The following is a 24,620-nucleotide window of genomic DNA, read 5'->3' on the forward strand; positions in this document are numbered from 1 at the left end:
AGTTATTCCTGAATTTAATTATCACAATTCTGCAGCATGTGCCATACCAGTTTCAACTGTTTTTCTTTATGAACTCTTCCATCAAATCAATTTCTTTCACTGTCACTTGTACTACATTTCACATTGATACAAAGCAGTTTTGGATTTGCAGACACAAACTGTATGGTATAACTCAGCAGCAAAGTGAGCCAGATCAAATTCTGGCAAACAGTGCAAAACCACTTTGAGGAGGTAGAACGTTAACTAGTGTAAAGCAAACTTCAAACATTCTCGCTGTCAGCTGGAATGCATAGGAGCTTTTTAAACTTCATATTAAACAGCTTAATTCTGGCAAGGAAATAAATTGCCATTTGCTCTTCAACATTAAAATAACTACCATTTGGATGTGACATGGAGCCAGCAGAATAATTCACCCACTGCTAACTCTGCATCAGTCTGAAGATACCATTCTCAAAATGGTATATGCATTATAACATCACCCTTGCTGAATTCAGGTTGGTGTTAAATGGTCGACTAGACTAGTTCAGTTACTGCACACATACAGGTACAGTGTTGCATGACAAACACAAGCTGACTTCTTTGCAATTTTATCAGTTACAAGAGATAAAAAAGGAACTGTTTTAAGAGGTGTTTTGCAGCACTTTATTATGTGATGCTGTAATATCATCACATTCTGGTTACTAGAACTATTTTTCTTTGGAAATTCAAATTATGAACATACTAATCCGCTTCACACAATAGTCTAATTAGTACTCACGTTGCCTTCACTTGCACTAAATTTCAAAAGGGATATAGCACTTTAAAATCCAGCTGTTTTCTTATTAACCCAATTAATTTCAACTAATTTTTAATACATGATATAAACAGAATACATTACAAGACCCATGAGCTATTATTTCTAACCCACTCATGGTGCTGATCAGAACCCACTTGTACCAGCAAGGTATCAAGTAGGTGTTCAGAATGGATCCTCGCTTTCCACCTCTTTCAGAAACATGCCTACAATACCTAATTGAGCTAAGTGAATTCCCTTTAATAATGATGTACATCTTTACCTGTTCTAGGTTTTCTCCTCGTTTCTGCAAGGCTTTTATTACATTCTCACAGGAGTATCCCATACTAACTATCGTTTCTGCACACTGTCTCTCACTTGGAGTTAATGCTTGAAGTGGATCAAGACACACTGATCTCTTTGATGCGTCTTCGATGCTTATGGTGAACAATTCTGCAGGAGGGTGCTTTTGAGAATTAACCTATTTATAAAGACAACAAACAGGAAACATAACCTAAACACAATTTTATATAAGTGATGTTCAATTTCAAAATCTTCCGATAAATTTTTCAAGACATCACATCTCCAAAATTTAAATTTAAGAGGACATATTTATCATTGAACAAATAGCACAGAATAAAAAAAACCTTCAATCACATAACAATCTGAAGAGGAGTTCTTGAACCCAAGTTAAATTCACAAACAGTAAACCTAATAAAATGTTCATATTGCACAGGGGAGATACAGGGTAAAGCTCATTAAACTCTGCTTAAATAACATGCCTTAACCTCAGCCTGAAAAAGAACACTCCAATTAAATTAATTTGCTATTTCTATTTTCCATAATGAACAAAACTGTCAATTTGGTGTCAAACTATCAGCAATTTTGTGCCGTAGACAAGCACTGTACTAGGGTTCCCAAACTGATTTAATGCAGGATCTTTACAGTTGGCAGAAAGAACAGAGCTGACTGCAACAATGCACTAACCTCACTGCAATATGTAGTCTTCAACTGTCAAATTTTGCATCAATGGGAGGCTATTTACCAGCTTCTGGAATGCTGGTGAGATATTTAAACATTGAAAAGCAAACAGGTGATCAGCTCTCTTAAATCATTATTAAAAGTAGGAATGGAGGCACAGCAGGTCACCAGCAAGTTTATTTTAACTTGGAAAATCGCATCTTGGATCAGTTTTGCACCAGGTATTTTTATGCTACAACCAAAGCACATCCTTGACAATGCAACTTCCAGCTGGTTGTCATTTGTTAATTGGACTCCAGTGCACATTTGTCCGCTTGGTATTGCACTTTTGTGGAGGCAGTACCCAAAAAGGCACACGAGAACAGCACTAGATGCTCTTCTGCATAACTAAACTGTTCGAATGGATCTCATCATCAGGTGTTAGACATTCGACTTACAACCAGAGATTTTGTTCAGTTTAAACCATCATGAAATACTGGAAGGAATTTCCACCTAAAATCTTGATGATTCATCTATTACCCTTTTAAAAACATCTTTTATCATTAGATCCTGGTAAACAATCAAATAATTTGAGGGACTCCACTGTAACAATGAACACCTCGGCCAGGCTGAATGGCAAGTGAAGATCAGAATAATGAAGAGTACACTATTTCACATGGTGACACAAAGTGGTCAGAAGAGCTTCTGGAGGGAGGGAGGGCGAGAACAAGGGGGGGGGGGGGGGCGAAGGAACTTGTATTTATATAGCCTTTCACAGACCTCAGCATGTCTCAAAGCACTTTACAGCCAATTAAGTACTTTTTGAAATGTAGTCACTGTTGTAATGTAGAAAAATGCGGCACCAATTTGCATGCAGCAAATTCTCTCAAACAGCAAGAAATAAGTCATCAGATTATCTATTTTTAGTGATGTTGATTGAGGGATAAATATTGGCCAGGACACTAAGGATAACTCCCTTGCTCTTCTTCGAATAGTGCCATGAGATCTTTTACATCCACCAAGAGGGCAGAAAGAGACCTCGGTTTAGTGTCTCATCCAAAAGACAGCACCTCCGACAGTGCAGCACTCCCTTGGTACTGCACTAGAGTGTCAGATTAGATTATGTGCTCAAATTTCTGGAGTGGGACTTGAACTCTCATCCTTCTGACTCAAAAACTGCAGTGCTGCCACTCAACCATGGCTGAACTTGCTGTAATTAAGGAAAAAAATTATACAGTTTACAAATATAGTGGACTTCTACTGCAACTGTAATTTTTTTTTAGCTAGTTACAAAATGATTTCCATGTATATTTACCTGAATGTCCATGTTTCTTTACCTAACTATTTTAAACTGCTAGTAGTAACTACTACTAGTTATCAAACATATTTTAAAAGTTTTTTTTTAATGCAACCAACCAATAGCACAACAAGTTTGATTTTATCGATGTCTTCATGTAGAGTGGTAGGATAAGAACATAAGAAATAGGAGCAGGAGTAGGCCCTCGAGCCTGCTCCACCATTCAATAAGATCATGGCTGATCTTCGACCTCAACTCCACTTTCCGCCCTATTCCCATATCGCTGGATTCCCTTAGTTGCCAAAAATCTATCTCTCTCAGTCTTGAACATACTCAACGACTGAGCATCCACAGCCCTCTGGGGTAAAGAATTCCAAAGATTCACATCCCTCCGAGTGAAGAAATTTCTCCTCAGTCCTAAATGCCCAACTATTATCCTGATCATGAGACTATGACCCCCTAGCTCTAGACTCTCCAGCCAGGGAAAACAGCCTCTCAGCATCTACCCTATCAATCCCTCTAAAAAATTTAATGGCCCAGAAATTCAGGTCTCCATGGGTGAGTACGCACGGGGTACTCACCCATAAGCCCAATGGAAGTGCGCGGGAAACCGGCACTTCCGTTCCCCTGAAAGGGGTTCAGAAGTCGAACGCGTGCGCAGGAGAGGCTGTTTGTGCGCATCGAACTTATGGTTTTTTTTGCAGGTTTTCCCGGGAGGGTAAGTCTCCAGAAGTTAGCCATGTAAAAAGCAGTCGCAAGGCCTGCTTTTTACAAGGTAAGTAGTGAATTAATTAAAATTAAAACATTTTTTCCACAGGTTTATTATTTTTAAATACTTTAAAGGTAAGTTTATTTTTAGCCGTTAGAAAATAAAATAATTTTGTTCAAAAATTTAAATTATTGTTTAAAATAGTTATTTCATGTAATTTAGTTTATTTTAAAAATGTGATTTAAAATTTTTTTTTGAAGATTTAGTGATGTTTTGAGGCTTTATAGTATTTATAAGTTTGACAGCCCTTCCTGTCAAACTTATGCATGAAGCATTCCCTGCTACCATTGGCTCTCCATGGCCCACGTGATCCCAGGGGACGCATCGAACTAACTGCGCCCCTGGGATATGCAAGCACTGCGCGCCGGCAGTTGGAGGAAGCCCAGGATCGGAATTCCACGGGGGCCCACAGCTCAACAGCCGGCGCGCAAGGTAAGTGCAGGTCGGGGGCTTGCACCCGCGGGAAGCCCCCCGACCCGAATTTCTGGGCCAATATGTTTCAATGAGATCATCTCTCATTCTTCTAAACTCCAGAGAATATAGGCCCAATCTACTCAATCTTTTCTCATAGGGCAGCCCTCTCATCCCAGGAATCAATCCAGTGAACATTCATTGCACCCCCTGTAAGGCTAGTATATCCTTCCTTAGGCAAGGAGACCAAAACTGTACACAGTACTCCAGGTATGGTCTCACCAAAAGCCCTATATAATTGCAGCAAGACTTTGTTACTCGTATACTCCAACCCCCTTGCATTAAAGGCTAATATGCCATGTACTTGTATGTTAACTTTCTGTATGTAGGATACAGGTTTTCAACAATTCACCCAGTGGCAACCATTCAACTGCAACTGCAGTGCTGGTGTGGCACTGAGCAGAGGTTGTTTCATGGATCAATTTAGGCACTATTTTGGTCACCAATACATCTAAAATTTTTGAGTTGGTGCCTAAATAGTTTCATCAATACACAATTTTTTTTTTTTTTTTTTTTTTTTTTTTAAATTGCCTAACGTGGCGTGGCATTTATTCAGCTGTTCGACTGATTAGACACAACATTCATGGCTTTGTTCCTTGTGTTTTGTAGTGGTTTACTTGCATAAAAGTCGTATTGCATTAGGACCTTCTGTGGTGCCTTCCAAGTGACATTGGGGAACTAAAAATTGGTAGAGGAGAGAAGAGAGATAGCAATACCAGGGTATTTTGCCTGCATAGCAGCCATTTGTTGTAAGTTAATTTTGTGATCAACTGAATCTGTAAATGTTTAAGTAACATACTTCACTAACAGATAAAAGTAGGAGGCAATGAAGGTAAAGGTAATGGTGACAATTTTGAAACAATAAATTTTGGTAATAAATGAAGACCATCAACACCACTTATTTCATCCACTTGTATACACAAGTAAAGCAAAATGAAACAAATACTTTTTCACAGATGGAGAACCTTTTATTTCAACTGTATGTAGGGTAATTAGAAAGTCATGTTAGTAGTACTGCAGCATATGAAGAAAGACACAAGTCTGCCACCAAGCATATTAGTTCTTTGAATTACCTTATATTAGGATATTTTGCTAAAATCCATACAAACTGATCCAAAGCAGACATGTTAGACATCCCTTCAATTTCATTAGTTATTCTGATACACTGTCAAACCGATTAGACATTTAAAAAAAAGTATATGTATATAAATAATAATATATACACACGTAGGTCACAAAACAATCTTAAAAACAAGACAGAACACTGGTTTCCCATTTTTTGCAAAAGTATGACCATTCAAACAGTTCTGTATGTTTGTTTTCATTTTAGTTTAGGTAACACATTTCTACTACAGGTAGACTATCCTTTATCCGAACTTCCGAAAACCGAAAACCTCTAAAAACCGAAAGTTTTTTCGTTCAGCGTAAGTCGTACGCACGACGCCGACCCCCCGCCGACCCCCACCCCTGGCCGACGCCGACCTCCGCCGACCCCCCGCCGACCCCCCGCCGACCCCGACCCCCCCGCCGACCCCCACCCCCGACAAATTTCCCAGTCTTATAAAATACCTTCTGAAATCCGAAATTTTCCGAAAACCGAAACACGGCTGGTCCCGAGGTTTTCGGATAAAGGATAGTCTACCTGTAATACCATTGTAACTTCTCAAGGGCAATAAATGCTGGTCTTGCCAGCGACGCCCACATCCCAGGAACGAATAAAAACAGTAACTACTTCCAAAACCTCCAGGACAGACATACAATATACAGATTGATTTCATTTGTCAAACAGTGTTTTTTGTCACATCTTAGGACATAATTTTTAAATAGGGTTCCATAATCACATATTACCATGGTTATTAAAACATGAGCCCAAAAATTCGGGCCGGGGGCTTCCCGCGGGTGCAAGCCTTCGACCTGCACTTACCTAGCGCGCCAGCCGTTGTGCTGTGGGCCCGCGTGGAATTCCGATCCTGGGCCTCCTCCAACTGCCGGCGCGCAGTGCTTGCGTATCCCAGGGGCGCAGTTAGTTCGAAGCGTCCCCTGGGATCACGTGGGCCGTGGAGAGCCAATGGTAGCAGGGAATCTGTATTCATAGATTTGACAGGAAGAGCTGTCAAATCTATGAATACAATTCAGCCCCAAAACATCACTAAAACTCCAAATAAATTTTTTAAAAACACATTTTTAAAATAACTATAAATTACATAAAATAACTTTTAAACAATAATTTAAATTTTTGAAAAAATTAATTACAGTTTCTAACAGGGCTAAAAATAAACTTAGCTTTCTTTAAAGTATTTAAAAATAATAAACCTGTGGAAAAAATGTTTTAATTTAACTTAATTCACCACATTCCTTGTTAGAAGCAGGCCTTGCGACTGCTTTTTACAAGCGTAGCTCCTGGAGACTTACCCTCCCGGACAAAGCTGCAAAAAAAAACAGGAGTTCCAGGCGTACGCACTGCCTCTCCAGTGCACGCGTTCGACCTCCTGAACCCCTTCCTTTAAGGGAACGGAAGTTCCGGTTTCCCGCGCACGCGATGCACGAAACCGGCACTTTCATTGGGCCTACGCATGAGTACCCAGCGCGTACTCACCCGTGGGGACCTGAATTTCTGGCCCACGGTCTGAGCTCAACACTGAAATTATAAATGTGCTAATAATCACAAATTCTCGAAAGCATTCAGAAAAGAATAACTATGTTTTAAAGCGTGAAGCCAAACAAGCATAAAGCGTTAGTATAGAATATGCATAGCTTGATGTGGCTATGCAAGTAAGCGAGAGCAAGAAGGGAGGGGGAATGGAGGAGCGAGAGGGGGCGAACGAGAGAAGGGGGAGAAAGGGCACGTGTCCAAGTGGCCATAGCCACCCCCCAACTCAACCGGATTCCCTCCTCCTCTCCCTTCCTATTTGTTTCCCTCAAAGAGGCTTTGTTTGCTTTCAAAATTCAACTTGTTTCAACTTGAGGGAAGATTATCTGTCCACCTTCCCTCACCCCCCCTACTCTTGCCATAGTTGTTAGAAATTAGAATCTCGGTCATACAGGTGTAAGCCATTTTTAAATGTCAACAAAACACAGCTGAGATAATTAGCTGGTTTTAAAATTTAACTAGCGTTTTTTTCCATTAAAGTAACATTACACGGAGAAAGACCATTTTTCCTCCCTTTCACCCCATCTCTCTGACCAGTCTGTGTCTCTCCCTCTTTCTCTATACAACCCCCTCCTGAGATTAAAGAACACAAAATGCTGTGTGTGTGCGTGTGTACACAATCAGAATACTATCATTTTTCTCTCTCACACAGACATAGCCTCTTTTTAAAAAAATGAAATTTTCCTCAGCAAAGCTTTTAAAATGTGTTATCTAGCTTTGCTTGAAATAATTTTGAAAACTTTGGAGCAGAAACTGCTAGAAGCTGACCAAAGTCCAAAGATGTGCGAGTTAGGTTGATTGGCTATGATAAATTGACCCTTAGTGTTAGGGGGATTAAATACGTGGGGTTACGGGGATAGGGTGGGATATGTGTTGGTGTAGGGGTTACGGGGATCGGGTGGGATATGTGTCGGTGCAGGCTCGATGGGCCGAAATGGCCTCTATCTGCACTGTGGGGTTTGTGTGATTCTGTGTGATTCTGTGAAATAAATATCACTTGGTGACTGAATGGTACTGAGGCATCTTGGGAGATTAGGTATGCTGCGCGTGCTCAGACTGCATAATCCAAATTCAGCTCATGGCATCAGAGCTCGGAGAAAAAATATTAACTCTAAACCCAGGCTTTTGGGAATGCTGAGCCTTTCAAGTAAACATTCATGAAAGCATGGAAAGACACAAAAGACAATGCTTAATTTGCCAGATAAACTTAACTACTATTGTGAAAAAAAAAATTTTTTTTTTTAAATTTTGGTTAAACACTTATTTTAGCATTAAAAATAATTCCAAGAAAAACAAATTCAGGAATAGTTTAGAAAAATTGTGAGTAACCATCAGATTGCAAAGTGATGAGTTACAAGGGCATCTTCTATTATAAATGTGGACATAAAGAAAGAGGAATTGAATGAACTGCAGGCGCGAATTCAAATTGGAGAATATGACATGGTAGCCATTACTGAGGCATGGTGTTAAATTTCTAGGGTCTCTGTGTTGTAGTGAGGACAGTTGGTAAATAAAGCGCCCTAGAGTATACCTGTAACTGGGGTATCGAATAAATTTTTAGATTAATTAAAGGAGTAAGTCATGGCAGGAGAGCTCAGACCCGTGTTCTGCTCCTCTTGCTCCATGTGGGAAGTCAGGGACGCTGCCAGTGTCCCTGGCGACCATGTGTGCGGGAAATGCATCCAGCTGCAGCTACTTGTAGACCGCATTGCGGCGCTCGAGCTGCGGGTGGATGAGTTTTGGAGCATGCACGATGCTGAGAGGGTCGTGGATAGCACGTTTAGCGAGTTGTTCACGCCGCAGGGTAGGGCTGCACAGGCAGGAAGAAACTGGGTGACCATCAGGCGGAGCAACAGAGGCAGGCAGGAAGTGCAGGGGCCCCCTGCGGACAGCCCCCTTTCAAACAGGTATACCAAGTTGGATACTGTTGAGGGGGATGACTCACCAGGGGAAGGCAGCAGCAGCCAGCTTCCTGGTGATATACCTATCAATTCGTCCAATAAAAAGCGACGAGTTAGGAACGTAACTAAAGGTTTTTATTGACTAAATAACAGAGCCCACCCTCGTGGGTGATCGGGTCCAACAAGGAGGAATACCAGCCAGTCGACTACCTTTATACCTGGGCAGGTAGGTGGAGCCATGGGCGGAGTCGGAGGTGGTCAGCCCAGGTATAACAGCGCGACAAGAGGCGACCTCGTATCGTGATACAACAGTGATAACGGTGATAACAATACAACAGTGATAACTATAGTGTAACGATAAAAGTGGTTTACCACATTCACCCCTTGTTTAGATTTGAGTCCGGCGGGGTGAAGTGTACTACCAGTTCTGGTATGTCAGTCTGTCCGGAGGCCTCGTAAGCCTCTCCGATCGTCGCAGCGGCGGTGCTGCATTATCCGGTGTTAGTGCTGGTGTCTGCGTGGTCGGCGAAGGCTCGTGGGGTTCCGGCATGCCGTCTACCTGGGCTGGAATTGGGGGGGTGGTGGGGGGGGGTAAAGGTGGTGTCTCCGGAGTGCCCGAGGGTGCGAGGTCTCGTAAGGAGACAGTGTCCTCCCGCCCGTCTGGGTAAGCCACGTAGGCGTACTGGGGGTTGGCGTGCAGGAGGTTCACCCTTTCGACCAGGGGGTCTGTTTTATGGGCCCTCACGTGCTTTCGCAGCAAGACGGGCCCCGGAGAGGTCAGCCAGGTTGGTAGAGTGGTTCCCGTAGTCGACTTCCTGGGGAAAACAAACATTCGTTCATGGGGGGTGGCGTTAACGGCAGTGCAAAGTAGTGACCGGATGGAGTGCAGCGCTGTCGGGAGGACTTCCTGCCAGCGGGAGGTTGGGAGGCCCTTAGACTTTAAGGCTAAGAGGACGGCCTTCCATACCGTCGCGTTCTCTCTTTCCACCTGGCCGTTCCCTTGGGGGTTGTAGCTGGTGGTCCTACTTGCTGCAATACCTCTCGCTAGTAGGAACTGACGGAGTTCCTCGCTCATGAAAGAGGAGCCCCGGTCACTATGTATATAGTTTGGGAACCCGAACAAGGCGAAGAGGTCGTTCAGGCATTTAATGACCGTGGTACTGGTCATGTCTGGGCAGGGGAAGGCAAAGGGGAAACGGGAGTACTCATCAACAATGTTGAGGAAGTACACATTACGGTCAGAGGACGGGAGGGGCCCCTTAAAGTCGATGCTCAGGCGCTCGAAGGGGCGGGTGGCCTTGATCAGGCTTGCTCTGTCCGGCCTAAAGAAGTGCGGTTTGCACTCGGCGCAGGTCTGGCAGTTCCTGGTTATGGTCCTGACCTCCTCGATGGAGTAGGGCAGGTTGCGGGCCTTAATGAAGTGGTAAAGTCTGGTGACCCCGGGGTGGCAGAGGTCGTTGTGGAGGGTCTGAAGTCTATCACTTTGCGCGCTGGCGCATGTAATTCGTGACAGAGCATCGGGGGGTTCGTTCAGCTTACCTGGCCGGTACAAGATATCATAATCGTAGGTGGAGAGCTCGATTCTCCACCTCAAGATCTTGTCATTCTTGATTTTGCCCCTCAGCTTGTTATTAAACATAAAAGCGACCGAACGTTGGTCGGTAAGGAGGGTAAATCGTTTGCCTGCCAGGTAGTGCCTCCAGCGTCGTACCGCCTCCACAATCGCCTGGGCCTCCTTCTCGACTGACGAGTGTCGGATCTCAGGGCCCTGTAGGGTCCTTGAGAAGAAGGCCACCGGTCTCCCCTCCTGGTTAAGGGTGGCGGCTAGGGCGAAGTCGGATGCATCGCTCTCGACTTGGAAGGGGATGGACTCATCCACTGCGTGCATAGTGGCCTTGGCAATGTCTCCCTTAATGAGGGAGAAGGCTGCGCACGCTTCCTCCGTAAGGGGGAAGGATGTGGACTTCATGAGGGGTCTGGCTTTGTCCGCATAATTGGGCACCCATTGGGCATAGTAGGCGAAGAGCCCCAGGGTTCTCTTAAGTGCCTTAGGGCAGTGGGGGAGGGGTAGCTCCATGAGGGGGCGCATTCTTTCGGGGTCGGGGCCGATGAGTCCGTTCTCTACTACACAGCCAAGGATGGCAAGGTGCGAGGTGTTAAACACACATTTCTCCTTATTGTAGGTGAGGTTCAGCCGTTGGGCTGTACGGAGGAATTTCTCCAGATTCACGTCGTGGTCCTGCCGGTCGCGGCCGCAGATGGTGACGTTATCTAGGTAGGGGAATGTGGCCTGCAGTCCGTTCTGGTCAACCATCCGGTCCATCTCCCTTTGGAAGACCGAGACCCCGTTGGTGACACCGAAGGGGACCCTAAGGAAGTGGTATAGGCGCCCATTCGCCTCGAAGGCGGTGTACTGGCGGTCCTCGGGGTGGATAGGGAGTTGGTGGTAGGCCGACTTAAGGTCGATGGTCGAGAATACGCGGTATTGTGCAATCTGATTGACCATGTCAGATATGCGGGGAAGGGGGTATGCGTCCAGCTGGGTGTATCTGTTTATGGTCTGGCTGTAGTCGATGACCAGGCGATTTTTATCGCCGGTCTTAACGACCACGACCTGGGCACGCCAGGGGCTGTTGCTCCCCTCGATGATGCCCTCCTTCAGGAGACGCTGCACCTCAGAGCTAATGAAAGCTCTGTCCCCAGCGCTGTACCGCCTGCTCTTGGTAGCGACGGGTTTGCAGTCGGGGGTGAGGTTAGCGAACAGGGAAGGTGGCGGCACCTTGAGGGTGGATAGGCTGCAGGTGTTACGCGGTGGGCGGTTTAACCTTCGCTGGTTGTCGACTGTGAGTGGGGGGAGGGGTCCACCGTATGCTAGGGTTACACTTTGGAGGTGGGATTGGAAGTCCAGCCCTAGTAGGACGGCAGCGCAGAGCTGGGGGAGGACGAGGAGTTTAAAGTTTTTATACTCTGTACCCTTAACCGACAAGGTCACAGCACAGTAGCCGCTAATGTCCGTGGCGTGGGACCTCGATGCCATCGAGATTCGGTTGCGCGTTGGCAGGACAGGGAGGGAGTAGTGGCTCACCGTGTCTGGGTGGATGAAGCTCTCCGTGCTTCCGCTGTCGAACAGGCAGGTCGTGGCGTGGCCGTTTACTTTGATGTCCATCATCGACTTGGACAGGTGGTGTGGGCGGGCTTGATCCAGAGTGACGGAGGCTAGCGTGTAGGTAAGCGAGTCGTTGTCGTCTGCAGGCGAGGCGGTCGTCGGGTCCGGGGGCCCGGTGGCAGTCGGGCGTGGTGGGTAAAATGGCGTCTCCCACGAGGTAGGACAAAATGGCGGAGAAGATGGCTGCCCCCATAACTCACATGAGGCACTATTGGGGTCGGTTGCCTTGATCAAAGATGGCCGCCCCCATGACTCACGTGTGGGGATACTGGCCTCAGTTGCCGAGAAAGAAGATGGCCGCCCCCACAGTTCGCATGAGGCACTGCTGGCCTCTGAAGATCCGCTCCTGCAGGCCTTGGAGAAATGGCCTTTCTTCCTGCAGGTTGTGCAGGTAGAGTTCCTGGCTGGGCAGCGCGACCTCGGGTGCTTCTCCTGGCCGCAAAAGAAGCAGCCGGCGGCCCGATCGCGGGTGCCCGATGTCGGAGCCGGTACCGGGGGTGGCGGGCCCGGTCGGGTCCGGGACGCCGACGCTGAGGTAGGTCCCGGGGGCGGCGCTGCGAAGGGTATTGCGGTAGGGGTCGGGCCCGAGTCCCAGGGTCGCGAGCAGTACCTGGAAAACGCCTCCTGGTCCTGATGGGCCACCTCCAGGGAGAGAGCGAGGGCTTCAGCTTTGTCCAGGTCGAGGTCTTTAGCTTCAAGCAGTCTTTGCCGTGAGTAGTCGGACCGTAGGCCTTTCACAAAGGCATCGCGGATATTATCTTCCGTATTTTCAACAGCCGTCACCGCCTTAAAGTCACAGTTCCTGCCGAGTGCTCTTAGCGCCCGTAAAAATTCAGCTACAGACTCTCCTGGCTGTTGCGGGCGGGATCTTAGGAGGTGCCTGGTGTACATGTAATTTACCGGGCTGCGGTACTGCTGTTTCAGTAGGTTGATAGCGGCCTCGTACGTAGTCGTGTCCTGTATGAGTGCGTATACTCTCGGGCTCGCTTGGGCGTTCAGAAGTCTTAGTTTGGATCTCTGCGGGGCGCCGGATTCTTCCAGGTAGGATTCGAAGCAGTCCAGCCAGTGTTTGAAGTTGAGGGCTGCGTTTGCTGCCTGTGGGTTTAGATCCAGGTACGGTGGTTTGAGGGCTTGCAGCCAAGCCGGCTGGTGTGGCTGTGCTTCTGGGAGGGCTTCTGGCTGGCCAGTAGTAGACATCTTTAAAATTTAGTCAATAAAATTGATATACCTATCAATTCGTCCAATAAAAAGCGACGAGTTAGGAACGTAACTAAAGGTTTTTATTGACTAAATAACAGAGCCCACCCTCGTGGGTGATCGGGTCCAACAAGGAGGAATACCAGCCAGTCGACTACCTTTATACCTGGGCAGGTAGGTGGAGCCATGGGCGGAGTCGGAGGTGGTCAGCCCAGGTATAACAGCGCGACAAGAGGCGACCTCGTATCGTGATACAACAGTGATAACGGTGATAACAATACAACAGTGATAACTATAGTGTAACGATAAAAGTGGTTTACCACATTCACCCCTTGTTTAGATTTGAGTCCGGCGGGGTGAAGTGTACTACCAGTTCTGGTATGTCAGTCTGTCCGGAGGCCTCGTAAGCCTCTCCGATCGTCGCAGCGGCGGTGCTGCATTATCCGGTGTTAGTGCTGGTGTCTGCGTGGTCGGCGAAGGCTCGTGGGGTTCCGGCATGCCGTCTACCTGGGCTGGAATTGGGGGGGTGGTGGGGGGGGGTAAAGGTGGTGTCTCCGGAGTGCCCGAGGGTGCGAGGTCTCGTAAGGAGACAGTGTCCTCCCGCCCGTCTGGGTAAGCCACGTAGGCGTACTGGGGGTTGGCGTGCAGGAGGTTCACCCTTTCGACCAGGGGGTCTGTTTTATGGGCCCTCACGTGCTTTCGCAGCAAGACGGGCCCCGGAGAGGTCAGCCAGGTTGGTAGAGTGGTTCCCGTAGTCGACTTCCTGGGGAAAACAAACATTCGTTCATGGGGGGTGGCGTTAACGGCAGTGCAAAGTAGTGACCGGATGGAGTGCAGCGCTGTCGGGAGGACTTCCTGCCAGCGGGAGGTTGGGAGGCCCTTAGACTTTAAGGCTAAGAGGACGGCCTTCCATACCGTCGCGTTCTCTCTTTCCACCTGGCCGTTCCCTTGGGGGTTGTAGCTGGTGGTCCTACTTGCTGCAATACCTCTCGCTAGTAGGAACTGACGGAGTTCCTCGCTCATGAAAGAGGAGCCCCGGTCACTATGTATATAGTTTGGGAACCCGAACAAGGCGAAGAGGTCGTTCAGGCATTTAATGACCGTGGTACTGGTCATGTCTGGGCAGGGGAAGGCAAAGGGGAAACGGGAGTACTCATCAACAATGTTGAGGAAGTACACATTACGGTCAGAGGACGGGAGGGGCCCCTTAAAGTCGATGCTCAGGCGCTCGAAGGGGCGGGTGGCCTTGATCAGGCTTGCTCTGTCCGGCCTAAAGAAGTGCGGTTTGCACTCGGCGCAGGTCTGGCAGTTCCTGGTTATGGTCCTGACCTCCTCGATGGAGTAGGGCAGGTTGCGGGCCTTAATGAAGTGGTAAAGTCTGGTGACCCCGGGGTGGCAGAGGTCGTTGTGGAGGGTCTGAAGTCTATCACTTTGCGCGCTGGCGCATGTAATTCGTGACAGAGCATCGGGGGGTTCGTTCAGCTTACCTGGCCGGTACAAGATATCATAATCGTAGGTGGAGAGCTCGATTCTCCACCTCAAGATCTTGTCATTCTTGATTTTGCCCCTCAGCTTGTTATTAAACATAAAAGCGACCGAACGTTGGTCGGTAAGGAGGGTAAATCGTTTGCCTGCCAGGTAGTGCCTCCAGCGTCGTACCGCCTCCACAATCGCCTGGGCCTCCTTCTCGACTGACGAGTGTCGGATCTCAGGGCCCTGTAGGGTCCTTGAGAAGAAGGCCACCGGTCTCCCCTCCTGGTTAAGGGTGGCGGCTAGGGCGAAGTCGGATGCATCGCTCTCGACTTGGAAGGGGATGGACTCATCCACTGCGTGCATAGTGGCCTTGGCAATGTCTCCCTTAATGAGGGAGAAGGCTGCGCACGCTTCCTCCGTAAGGGGGAAGGATGTGGACTTCATGAGGGGTCTGGCTTTGTCCGCATAATTGGGCACCCATTGGGCATAGTAGGCGAAGAGCCCCAGGGTTCTCTTAAGTGCCTTAGGGCAGTGGGGGAGGGGTAGCTCCATGAGGGGGCGCATTCTTTCGGGGTCGGGGCCGATGAGTCCGTTCTCTACTACACAGCCAAGGATGGCAAGGTGCGAGGTGTTAAACACACATTTCTCCTTATTGTAGGTGAGGTTCAGCCGTTGGGCTGTACGGAGGAATTTCTCCAGATTCACGTCGTGGTCCTGCCGGTCGCGGCCGCAGATGGTGACGTTATCTAGGTAGGGGAATGTGGCCTGCAGTCCGTTCTGGTCAACCATCCGGTCCATCTCCCTTTGGAAGACCGAGACCCCGTTGGTGACACCGAAGGGGACCCTAAGGAAGTGGTATAGGCGCCCATTCGCCTCGAAGGCGGTGTACTGGCGGTCCTCGGGGTGGATAGGGAGTTGGTGGTAGGCCGACTTAAGGTCGATGGTCGAGAATACGCGGTATTGTGCAATCTGATTGACCATGTCAGATATGCGGGGAAGGGGGTATGCGTCCAGCTGGGTGTATCTGTTTATGGTCTGGCTGTAGTCGATGACCAGGCGATTTTTATCGCCGGTCTTAACGACCACGACCTGGGCACGCCAGGGGCTGTTGCTCCCCTCGATGATGCCCTCCTTCAGGAGACGCTGCACCTCAGAGCTAATGAAAGCTCTGTCCCCAGCGCTGTACCGCCTGCTCTTGGTAGCGACGGGTTTGCAGTCGGGGGTGAGGTTAGCGAACAGGGAAGGTGGCGGCACCTTGAGGGTGGATAGGCTGCAGGTGTTACGCGGTGGGCGGTTTAACCTTCGCTGGTTGTCGACTGTGAGTGGGGGGAGGGGTCCACCGTATGCTAGGGTTACACTTTGGAGGTGGGATTGGAAGTCCAGCCCTAGTAGGACGGCAGCGCAGAGCTGGGGGAGGACGAGGAGTTTAAAGTTTTTATACTCTGTACCCTTAACCGACAAGGTCACAGCACAGTAGCCGCTAATGTCCGTGGCGTGGGACCTCGATGCCATCGAGATTCGGTTGCGCGTTGGCAGGACAGGGAGGGAGTAGTGGCTCACCGTGTCTGGGTGGATGAAGCTCTCCGTGCTTCCGCTGTCGAACAGGCAGGTCGTGGCGTGGCCGTTTACTTTGATGTCCATCATCGACTTGGACAGGTGGTGTGGGCGGGCTTGATCCAGAGTGACGGAGGCTAGCGTGTAGGTAAGCGAGTCGTTGTCGTCTGCAGGCGAGGCGGTCGTCGGGTCCGGGGGCCCGGTGGCAGTCGGGCGTGGTGGGTAAAATGGCGTCTCCCACGAGGTAGGACAAAATGGCGGAGAAGATGGCTGCCCCCATAACTCACATGAGGCACTATTGGGGTCGGTTGCCTTGATCAAAGATGGCCGCCCCCATGACTCACGTGTGGGGATACTGGCCTCAGTTGCCGAGAAAGAAGATGGCCGCCCCCACAGTTCGCATGAGGCACTGCTGGCCTCTGAAGATCCGCTCCTGCAGGCCTTGGAGAAATGGCCTTTCTTCCTGCAGGTTGTGCAGGTAGAGTTCCTGGCTGGGCAGCGCGACCTCGGGTGCTTCTCCTGGCCGCAAAAGAAGCAGCCGGCGGCCCGATCGCGGGTGCCCGATGTCGGAGCCGGTACCGGGGGTGGCGGGCCCGGTCGGGTCCGGGACGCCGACGCTGAGGTAGGTCCCGGGGGCGGCGCTGCGAAGGGTATTGCGGTAGGGGTCGGGCCCGAGTCCCAGGGTCGCGAGCAGTACCTGGAAAACGCCTCCTGGTCCTGATGGGCCACCTCCAGGGAGAGAGCGAGGGCTTCAGCTTTGTCCAGGTCGAGGTCTTTAGCTTCAAGCAGTCTTTGCCGTGAGTAGTCGGACCGTAGGCCTTTCACAAAGGCATCGCGGATATTATCTTCCGTATTTTCAACAGCCGTCACCGCCTTAAAGTCACAGTTCCTGCCGAGTGCTCTTAGCGCCCGTAAAAATTCAGCTACAGACTCTCCTGGCTGTTGCGGGCGGGATCTTAGGAGGTGCCTGGTGTACATGTAATTTACCGGGCTGCGGTACTGCTGTTTCAGTAGGTTGATAGCGGCCTCGTACGTAGTCGTGTCCTGTATGAGTGCGTATACTCTCGGGCTCGCTTGGGCGTTCAGAAGTCTTAGTTTGGATCTCTGCGGGGCGCCGGATTCTTCCAGGTAGGATTCGAAGCAGTCCAGCCAGTGTTTGAAGTTGAGGGCTGCGTTTGCTGCCTGTGGGTTTAGATCCAGGTACGGTGGTTTGAGGGCTTGCAGCCAAGCCGGCTGGTGTGGCTGTGCTTCTGGGAGGGCTTCTGGCTGGCCAGTAGTAGACATCTTTAAAATTTAGTCAATAAAATTGATATACCTATCAATTCGTCCAATAAAAAGCGACGAGTTAGGAACGTAACTAAAGGTTTTTATTGACTAAATAACAGAGCCCACCCTCGTGGGTGATCGGGTCCAACAAGGAGGAATACCAGCCAGTCGACTACCTTTATACCTGGGCAGGTAGGTGGAGCCATGGGCGGAGTCGGAGGTGGTCAGCCCAGGTATAACAGCGCGACAAGAGGCGACCTCGTATCGTGATACAACAGTGATAACGGTGATAACAATACAACAGTGATAACTATAGTGTAACGATAAAAGTGGTTTACCACACCTGGCACCAGGGACGCTTCTGCTGCTCAGAAAGGGAGGAAAAAGAGTGGGAGAGCAATAGTGGTAGGGGATTCTATCGTAAGGGGAACAGATAGGCGTTTCTGTGGCCGCAAACGTGACTCCAGGATGGTTTGTTGCCTCCCTGGGGCCAGGGTCATGGATGTCACTGAGCGGCTACAGGGCATTCTTAAGGGGGAGGGGGAGCAGGCAGAGGTCGTGGTCCACATTGGGACCAACGACATAGGTAGGAAGGGAGATGAGGTCCTGCATCAAGAATTTAGGGAGCTAGGTAGCAGATTAAAGAGCAGGACCTCAAAGGTTGCAATCTCTGGATTACTCCCAGTGCCACGTGCTAGTGAGTATAGGAATAGGAGAATAGAGCAGATGAATGCGTGGCTAAAGAGTTGGTGTAGGGGGGAGGGTTTTACTTTCCTGGATCACTGGGCCTGCTTCTGGGAAAGGTGGGACTTGTACAAGTCGGACGGGTTGCACCTGAACCAGAGCGGGACAAATATCCTTGCGGGGAGGTTTGCTAGCACTGTTGGGGGGGGGGTTTAAACTAACTTGGCAGGGGGATGGGATACAGAGGGGAGCTGAAATAGGGGGTGATGTGCTGCCAATTATAGAGAAAAAAACAAGTCAGCTTGGTAGACAGGGCAAATATATAAGGGCAAGGCTGGATGGCATCTATTTTAATGCAAGGAGTCTTGCAAATAAGGTGGATGAACTGAAGGTGTTGATAAACACATGGGAGTATGATATTGTTGCTATCACGGAGACATGGTTGAGGGAGGGGCAAGACTGGCAGCTCAATATTCCGGGGTACAGAATCTTCAGGCGAGACAGAGGCGGGGGGTATAAGAGGAGGGGGTGTCGCAATATTAATTAAGGAGTCAATTACTGCAGTAAGGAGGGATGACATATTAGCAGGTTCCTCTAATGAGGCCATATGGGTGGAGCTTAAAAACAAGAAGGGGGCAAGCACTTTGCTGGGAGTGTACTATAGGCCTCCAAACAGTCAGGGGGAGATAGAGGAACAGATATGTAGGCAAATCTCAGAGAAATGTGCAAATAATAGGGTAATAGTAATGGGGGATTTCAACTTCCCCAATATTAACTGGGATAGTCAGAGTGTGAAAGGCACAGAGGGTGTAGAATTCTTAAAGTGCATCCAGGAGAGCTTTTTGAGCCAGCATGTAGAAGGTCCTACAAGAGAGGGGGCGGTACTGGACCTAATTCTAGGGAATGTGGCCGGCCAAGTGGAAGAAGTGCTAGTAGGTGAGCACTTTGGTGACAGTGACCATAATATGGTGAGATTTAAGGTGGTCATGGAAAAGGACAGGGATGGGCCGGAAATAAAGGTTCTAAATTGGGGGAAGGCCGATTTTAATAGGATAAGGCAGGATCTGGCCAAACTGGACTGGGATCAGCTACTTGTAGGAAAATCCGCATCGGAGCAATGGGAGGCTTTCAGAAGGGAGATTGAGATCATACAATGGCAACATGTTCCCGTAAAGGTCAAGGGTGGTTCCAAAAACCACAGGGAACCTTGGATGTCAGGGGACATACGAGAATGGATTAGAAAAAAAAGGAGGGCTTTTGGCAGATACAAAAGGCTAAAGACGGAGGAAGCCCAAGAGGAGTACAAAAAGTGCAGGGGGATACTTAAAAAAGAAATTAGGAGATCAAGGAGGGGCCATGAAATAACACTGGCGAGCAAAATAAAGGAAAATCCTAAGATGTTTTATAAGTATATTAATGGTAAGAGGATAACTAGGGAAAAAATAGGGCCCATTAGGGACAAAAGTGGAAATCTGTGTGTGGAGCCGGAAGATGTAGGAGGGGTTCTAAATGAATTTTTTGCATCTGTTTTCACTATGGAGAGGGACGATGTAGACATAGAAATAGGGCGGGGGGACTGTGATATGCTCGAACATATTAACATCGAGAGGGAGGAGGTATTGGCGGTTTTAGCAGGCCTAAAAATGGATAAATCCCCAGGCCCGGACGAAATGTATCCCAGGCTGCTGTGTGAGGCAAAGGAAGAGATTGCGGGGGCTCTAACACACATATTCAGAACCTCTCTGGCCACAGGGGATGTGCCAGAGGACTGGAGAACCGCTAATGTAGTTCCATTATTCAAGAAGGGGAGTAGGGAAAAACCGGGGAACTACAGGCCAGTGAGCCTAACATCAGTGGTGGGAAAATTATTGGAAAAAATTCTGAGGGACAAAATTAGTCTCCACTTGGAGAGGCAAGGATTAATCAGGGATAGTCAACATGGCTTTGTCAAGGGAAGATCATGTCTGACTAATTTGATTGAATTTTTTGAGGGGGTGACTAGGTGTGTGGATGAGGGTAACGCAGTGGATGTGGTATACATGGATTTCAGTAAGGCATTCGATAAAGTCCCGCACAGGAGACTGGTCAAGAAGGTAAGAGCCCATGGAATCCAGGGTGCCTTGGCACGTTGGATACAAAACTGGCTTAGTGGCAGAAGGTGATGGTCGAAGGTTGTTTTTGTGACTGGAAGCCTGTGGCCAGTGGGGTACCACAGGGATCGGTGCTGGGTCCCTTGCTGTTTGTGGTCTACATTAATGACTTGGATATGAATGTAAAAGGTATGATCAGTAAGTTCGCGGATGATACAAAAATTGGTAGGGTGGTAAATAGCGAGGAGGGTAGTCTCAGTCTGCAGGACGATATAGATGGGTTGGTCAGATGGGCGGAACAGTGGCAAATGGAATTTAACCCGGAAAAGTGCGAGGTGATGCACTTTGGGGGGGACTAACAAGGCAAGGGAATACACAATGAATGGTAAGACCCTAGGCAAGACGGAGGGTCAGAGGGATCTGGGTGTGCAAGTACACAGATCCCTGAAGGCGGCGGAACAGGTGGATAAGGTGGTAAAAAAGGCATATGGGATACTTGCCTTCATTAGCCGAGGCATAGAATATAAGAGCAAGGAGGTTATGATGGAGCTGTATAAAACACTGGTTAGGCCATAGCTGGAATACTGTGTGCAGTTCTGGTCGCCACACTACAGGAAGGATGTGATTGCTTTGGAGAGGGTGCAGAGGAGATTCACCAGGATGCTACCAGGGCTGGAACGCTTCAGCTATGAAGAGAGACTGGGCAGATTGGGTTTGTTTTCCTTGGAGCAGAGGAGGCTGAGGGGGGACATGATTGAGGTGTACAAAATGATGAGGGGTATAGATAGGATGGATACTAAGGAGCTTTTTCCCTTAGTAGAAGGGTCAATAACTAGGGGGCATAGATTCAAGGTAAAGGGCGGGAGGTTTAGAGGGGATTTGAGAAAGAACTTTTTCACCCAGAGGGTGGTTGGAGTCTGGAACTCACTGCCTGAAAGGGTTGTGGAGGCTGGAACCCTCACAGCATTCAAGAAGCATTTGGATGAGCACTTGAAATGCCATAGCATACAAGGCTACGGACCAAATGCTGGAATATGGGATTAGATTAGGCAGGGCGTGATGGCCGGCGCGGACACGATGGGCCGAAGGGCCTCTATCCGTGCTGTATAACTCTATGACTCTATGGCTACAAGACGATCAGGACTAGGAACTAAATACAACAGGTTATAAGGTGTACAGCAAAGATAGGGAAAATGACAGAGGGGGAGTAGCAGCCTTAGTGATAAAGGGTGAAATCACTTCAATAATGAGAGGATATAACGAGAGGTAAGCAGGCAGTTGAAACTTTAGGAGTAGAATTAAGAAATAGTGGGAGTTGTGTATAGGCCCCTGATAGCAGCTGTGAAGTGCTGGATTGTATAAATGCAGATAATAGACAAGCGTGTAGCAAAGGCAGAGTGGTTTTAATGGGGGATTTTAACTTTCATATAGATTGGGATAAGCAGACTAGCACCTGCCAGAAAAGTAGTGAATTTCTTGAGTGTGTCCGGGATAGTTTTCTACAACAGTATGTCCTAGAGGCAACAAGGGACATGCCAGGTTAGATTAAGTAATGAGCCAGATTTAGTTAATAGCCTAACTGTGCATGAACATTTATCCTAGCGATCATAACATGATCGAGTTCAACGTAGCATCTGAAAGGGAGAAACGTGAAACAGCTAAGATTCTAGATTTAGGTAAGGCCAACTTCAACGGGATGAGACAGACTATCTACAGTAAACTGGGCAAATCTGTTCATGGGTAAAACGACAGATCATCAGTGGGAGATGTTCAAAAAAGAAATTGTGATACAGAACCAGTTTATACCTGAGGGGTAACAGCTCTACTTGTCAAAAAAAAAACAACCATGGACGACTAAAGAGGTAAGGGACAGCATAAAACTAAAAGAAAAAGCATACAAAAATGCAAAAAATAAGAGATCTGGCAAATGGGAAAGATACAAAGAACAGCAAAGAGTCACAAAACAGATAGTAAGAGCTACAAAAATGGAGTATGAAAAGAAACTTGCAAGGGATATAAAAATCAACACAAAGAATTTTTACAATTATATTAGGAAAGAGGGTAGTCAGAAGCAATGTCAGCCCCTTAAAAATTGAAAGCAGTGATATGGTCAATGATAATAAGGAAATGGCGGACATGCTGAATAATTACTTTGCATCAGTATTTACAGTAGAGGAAGAGGATTGCATGTGGCAATCCAAAGAAAACTAATATTGAATCAGGGACAGGGACTCAATAAAATTAACGCAAGTAAAATAACAGTGATGAAGAAAATAATGGCACTAAAGAGTGAAAAATCCCGAGGACCAGATGGTTTCCATCCCAGGGTTTTAAAGGAAGTAGGTGAGCACATTGCAGATACCCTAACTATAATCTTCCAAATTTCTCTCGATTCAGAATCCGTTCCTTTAGATTGGAAAATTGCATATGTCACTCCGCTATTTAAGAATGGCGAGAGAGAGAAACCAAGGAATTATAGATCAGTTAGCCTAACATCTGTTGTCGGGAAATTGCTAGAGTTTATAATTTAAGGATAGGGTGACTGAACACCTTGAAAATTTTCAAATTATCAAAGAGTGCCAGCATGGATTTGTGAAAGGTAGGTCATGCCCGACAAACCTGATTGAATTTTTTGAAGAGGTGACTAAAGTAGCGGACAGGGGAATGTCTATGGATGTTATTTATATGGACTTCCAGAAGGCATTTGATAAAGTCCCACATAAGAGACTGTTAACTAAGGTAGAAGCCCACGGAATTGAGGGCAAATTATTGACCTGGTTAGGAAATTGGCTGAGCGGCAGGAGACAGAGAGTAGGGATAATGGGGAGGTACTTAAATTGGCAGGATGTGACTAGTGGTGTCCCACAGGGATCTGTGTTGGGGCCTCAACTACTCACAGTATTTATTAACGACTTAAATGATGGCAGAGAAAATCAGATATCCAAATTTGCCGATGACACAAAGGTAGGCAGCATTGCAGGCAGTGTAGATGAAAGCATAAAATTGCAAAGAGATATCGATAGATTAAGTGAATGGGCAAAACTGTGGCAAATGAATTTCAATGTAGGCAAATGTGAGGCCATCCACTTTGGACCTAAAAAGGATTGAACAGGGTACTTTCTAAATGGTGAAAAGCTAAACAGTGGAGGTCCAAAGAGACTTGGGGTCCAGGTACATAGATCATTAAAATGTCATGAACAGGTACAGAAAATAATCAAAAAGGCTAATGGAATGCTGGCCTTTATATCTAGAGGACTAGAATGTGATTGCTTTGGAGAGGGTGCAGAGAAGATTCACCAGGATGTTACCTGGGATGGAGCGCCTCAGCTATGAAGAGAGGCTGGACAGGCTGGGGTTGTTTTCCTTAGAGCAAAGGCGGCTGAGGGGGGACCTGATTGAGGTGTACAAAATGATGAGGGGCATAGATAGGGTAGATAAAGAGGAACTTTTCCCCTTAGTAGGGGGGTCAATAACAAGGGGGCATAGATTCAGGGTAAGGGGCAGGAGATTTAGAGGGGATTTGAGGAGGAACTTCTTCACCTAGAGGGTGGTTGGAATGTGGAACTCAATGCCTGAAAGGGTGGTAGAGGCAGGAACCCTCAACATTCAAGAAGCATTTGGATGAGCACTTGAAATGCCATTGCATACAAGGCTATGGACCAAATGCTGGAAAATGGGATTAGACTGGACAGGGATGGATGGGCGGCGCAGACACGATGGGCCGAAGGGCCTCTTTCTGTGCTGTAAAACTCTATGACTCTATGACAAGGGGGTAGAAATTATGCTGCAACTATACAAAACCCTGGGGGTAACTAGGTACCTAAAATATATCTGATTATGCGAATGAAATTGTGACACTAATAATACCGTGTTTAAATGATTGTATTAGAGCTCGAGACAAGTAAGGGGTTAATGTGTACATTGTGTTTTACTGGAACTGCTTAAGTTTCGGTTTCCTGGAAACTTATATTAGAGTTTGAGACAAAGTGTTTTCAGACTGGTATTAGATTAATGGATAGATGCATAACACCCAACACAGGGGCAGCCACATATGGCCTTGCCTCCCAGGCTAGCTGTCTGCTGTTTATAAGTTAGGATTGTGACTTTGTTTAATGTATCTTTAATTTGGCCAACTAAGGCTCAATCTATGTTTCTTCCATTATGATTAATAACCATATTATAATGCTAAGGTAGGAATTGGAGTTCGTTTAACAGAACTGCTTGTGCAGATATGTTAATTCGTATAAGGGCATAGAATAGAGGATATCTTTGGGAATTTAATGATTCATTTCACGATACAATAGTCTGATAATGAAATGAAATAGTTCGTTAGTTTGCATGGTCAACTATATGAACATAAACAATTGATA

General features: G+C 47.6%; 1 protein-coding gene across 2 annotated transcripts in view; it reads right to left on the minus strand.

The window, feature by feature from the left end:
• ubap1 (ubiquitin associated protein 1) overlaps nt 1–24,620 on the minus strand; it is a 91,146-nt gene that overhangs the window by 20,717 nt on the left and 45,809 nt on the right. Inside the window, exon 5 of one of the 2 annotated variants that reach the window (XM_085973772.1) lies at nt 1,056–1,253. The exons of the other annotated variant lie outside the window; for it this stretch is intronic. Coding sequence (XP_085829898.1) covers nt 1,056–1,253 — 198 coding nt within the window. The remainder of the gene's footprint in view (nt 1–1,055; nt 1,254–24,620) is intronic. 2 annotated transcript variants of the gene reach the window in all.

Source organism: Somniosus microcephalus, chromosome 2 (genome assembly GCF_052327205.1).
Source record: "Somniosus microcephalus isolate GS21.2 chromosome 2, FLI_Smic_1.0, whole genome shotgun sequence".
NCBI classification, from domain to species: Eukaryota; Metazoa; Chordata; class Chondrichthyes; order Squaliformes; family Somniosidae; genus Somniosus; species Somniosus microcephalus.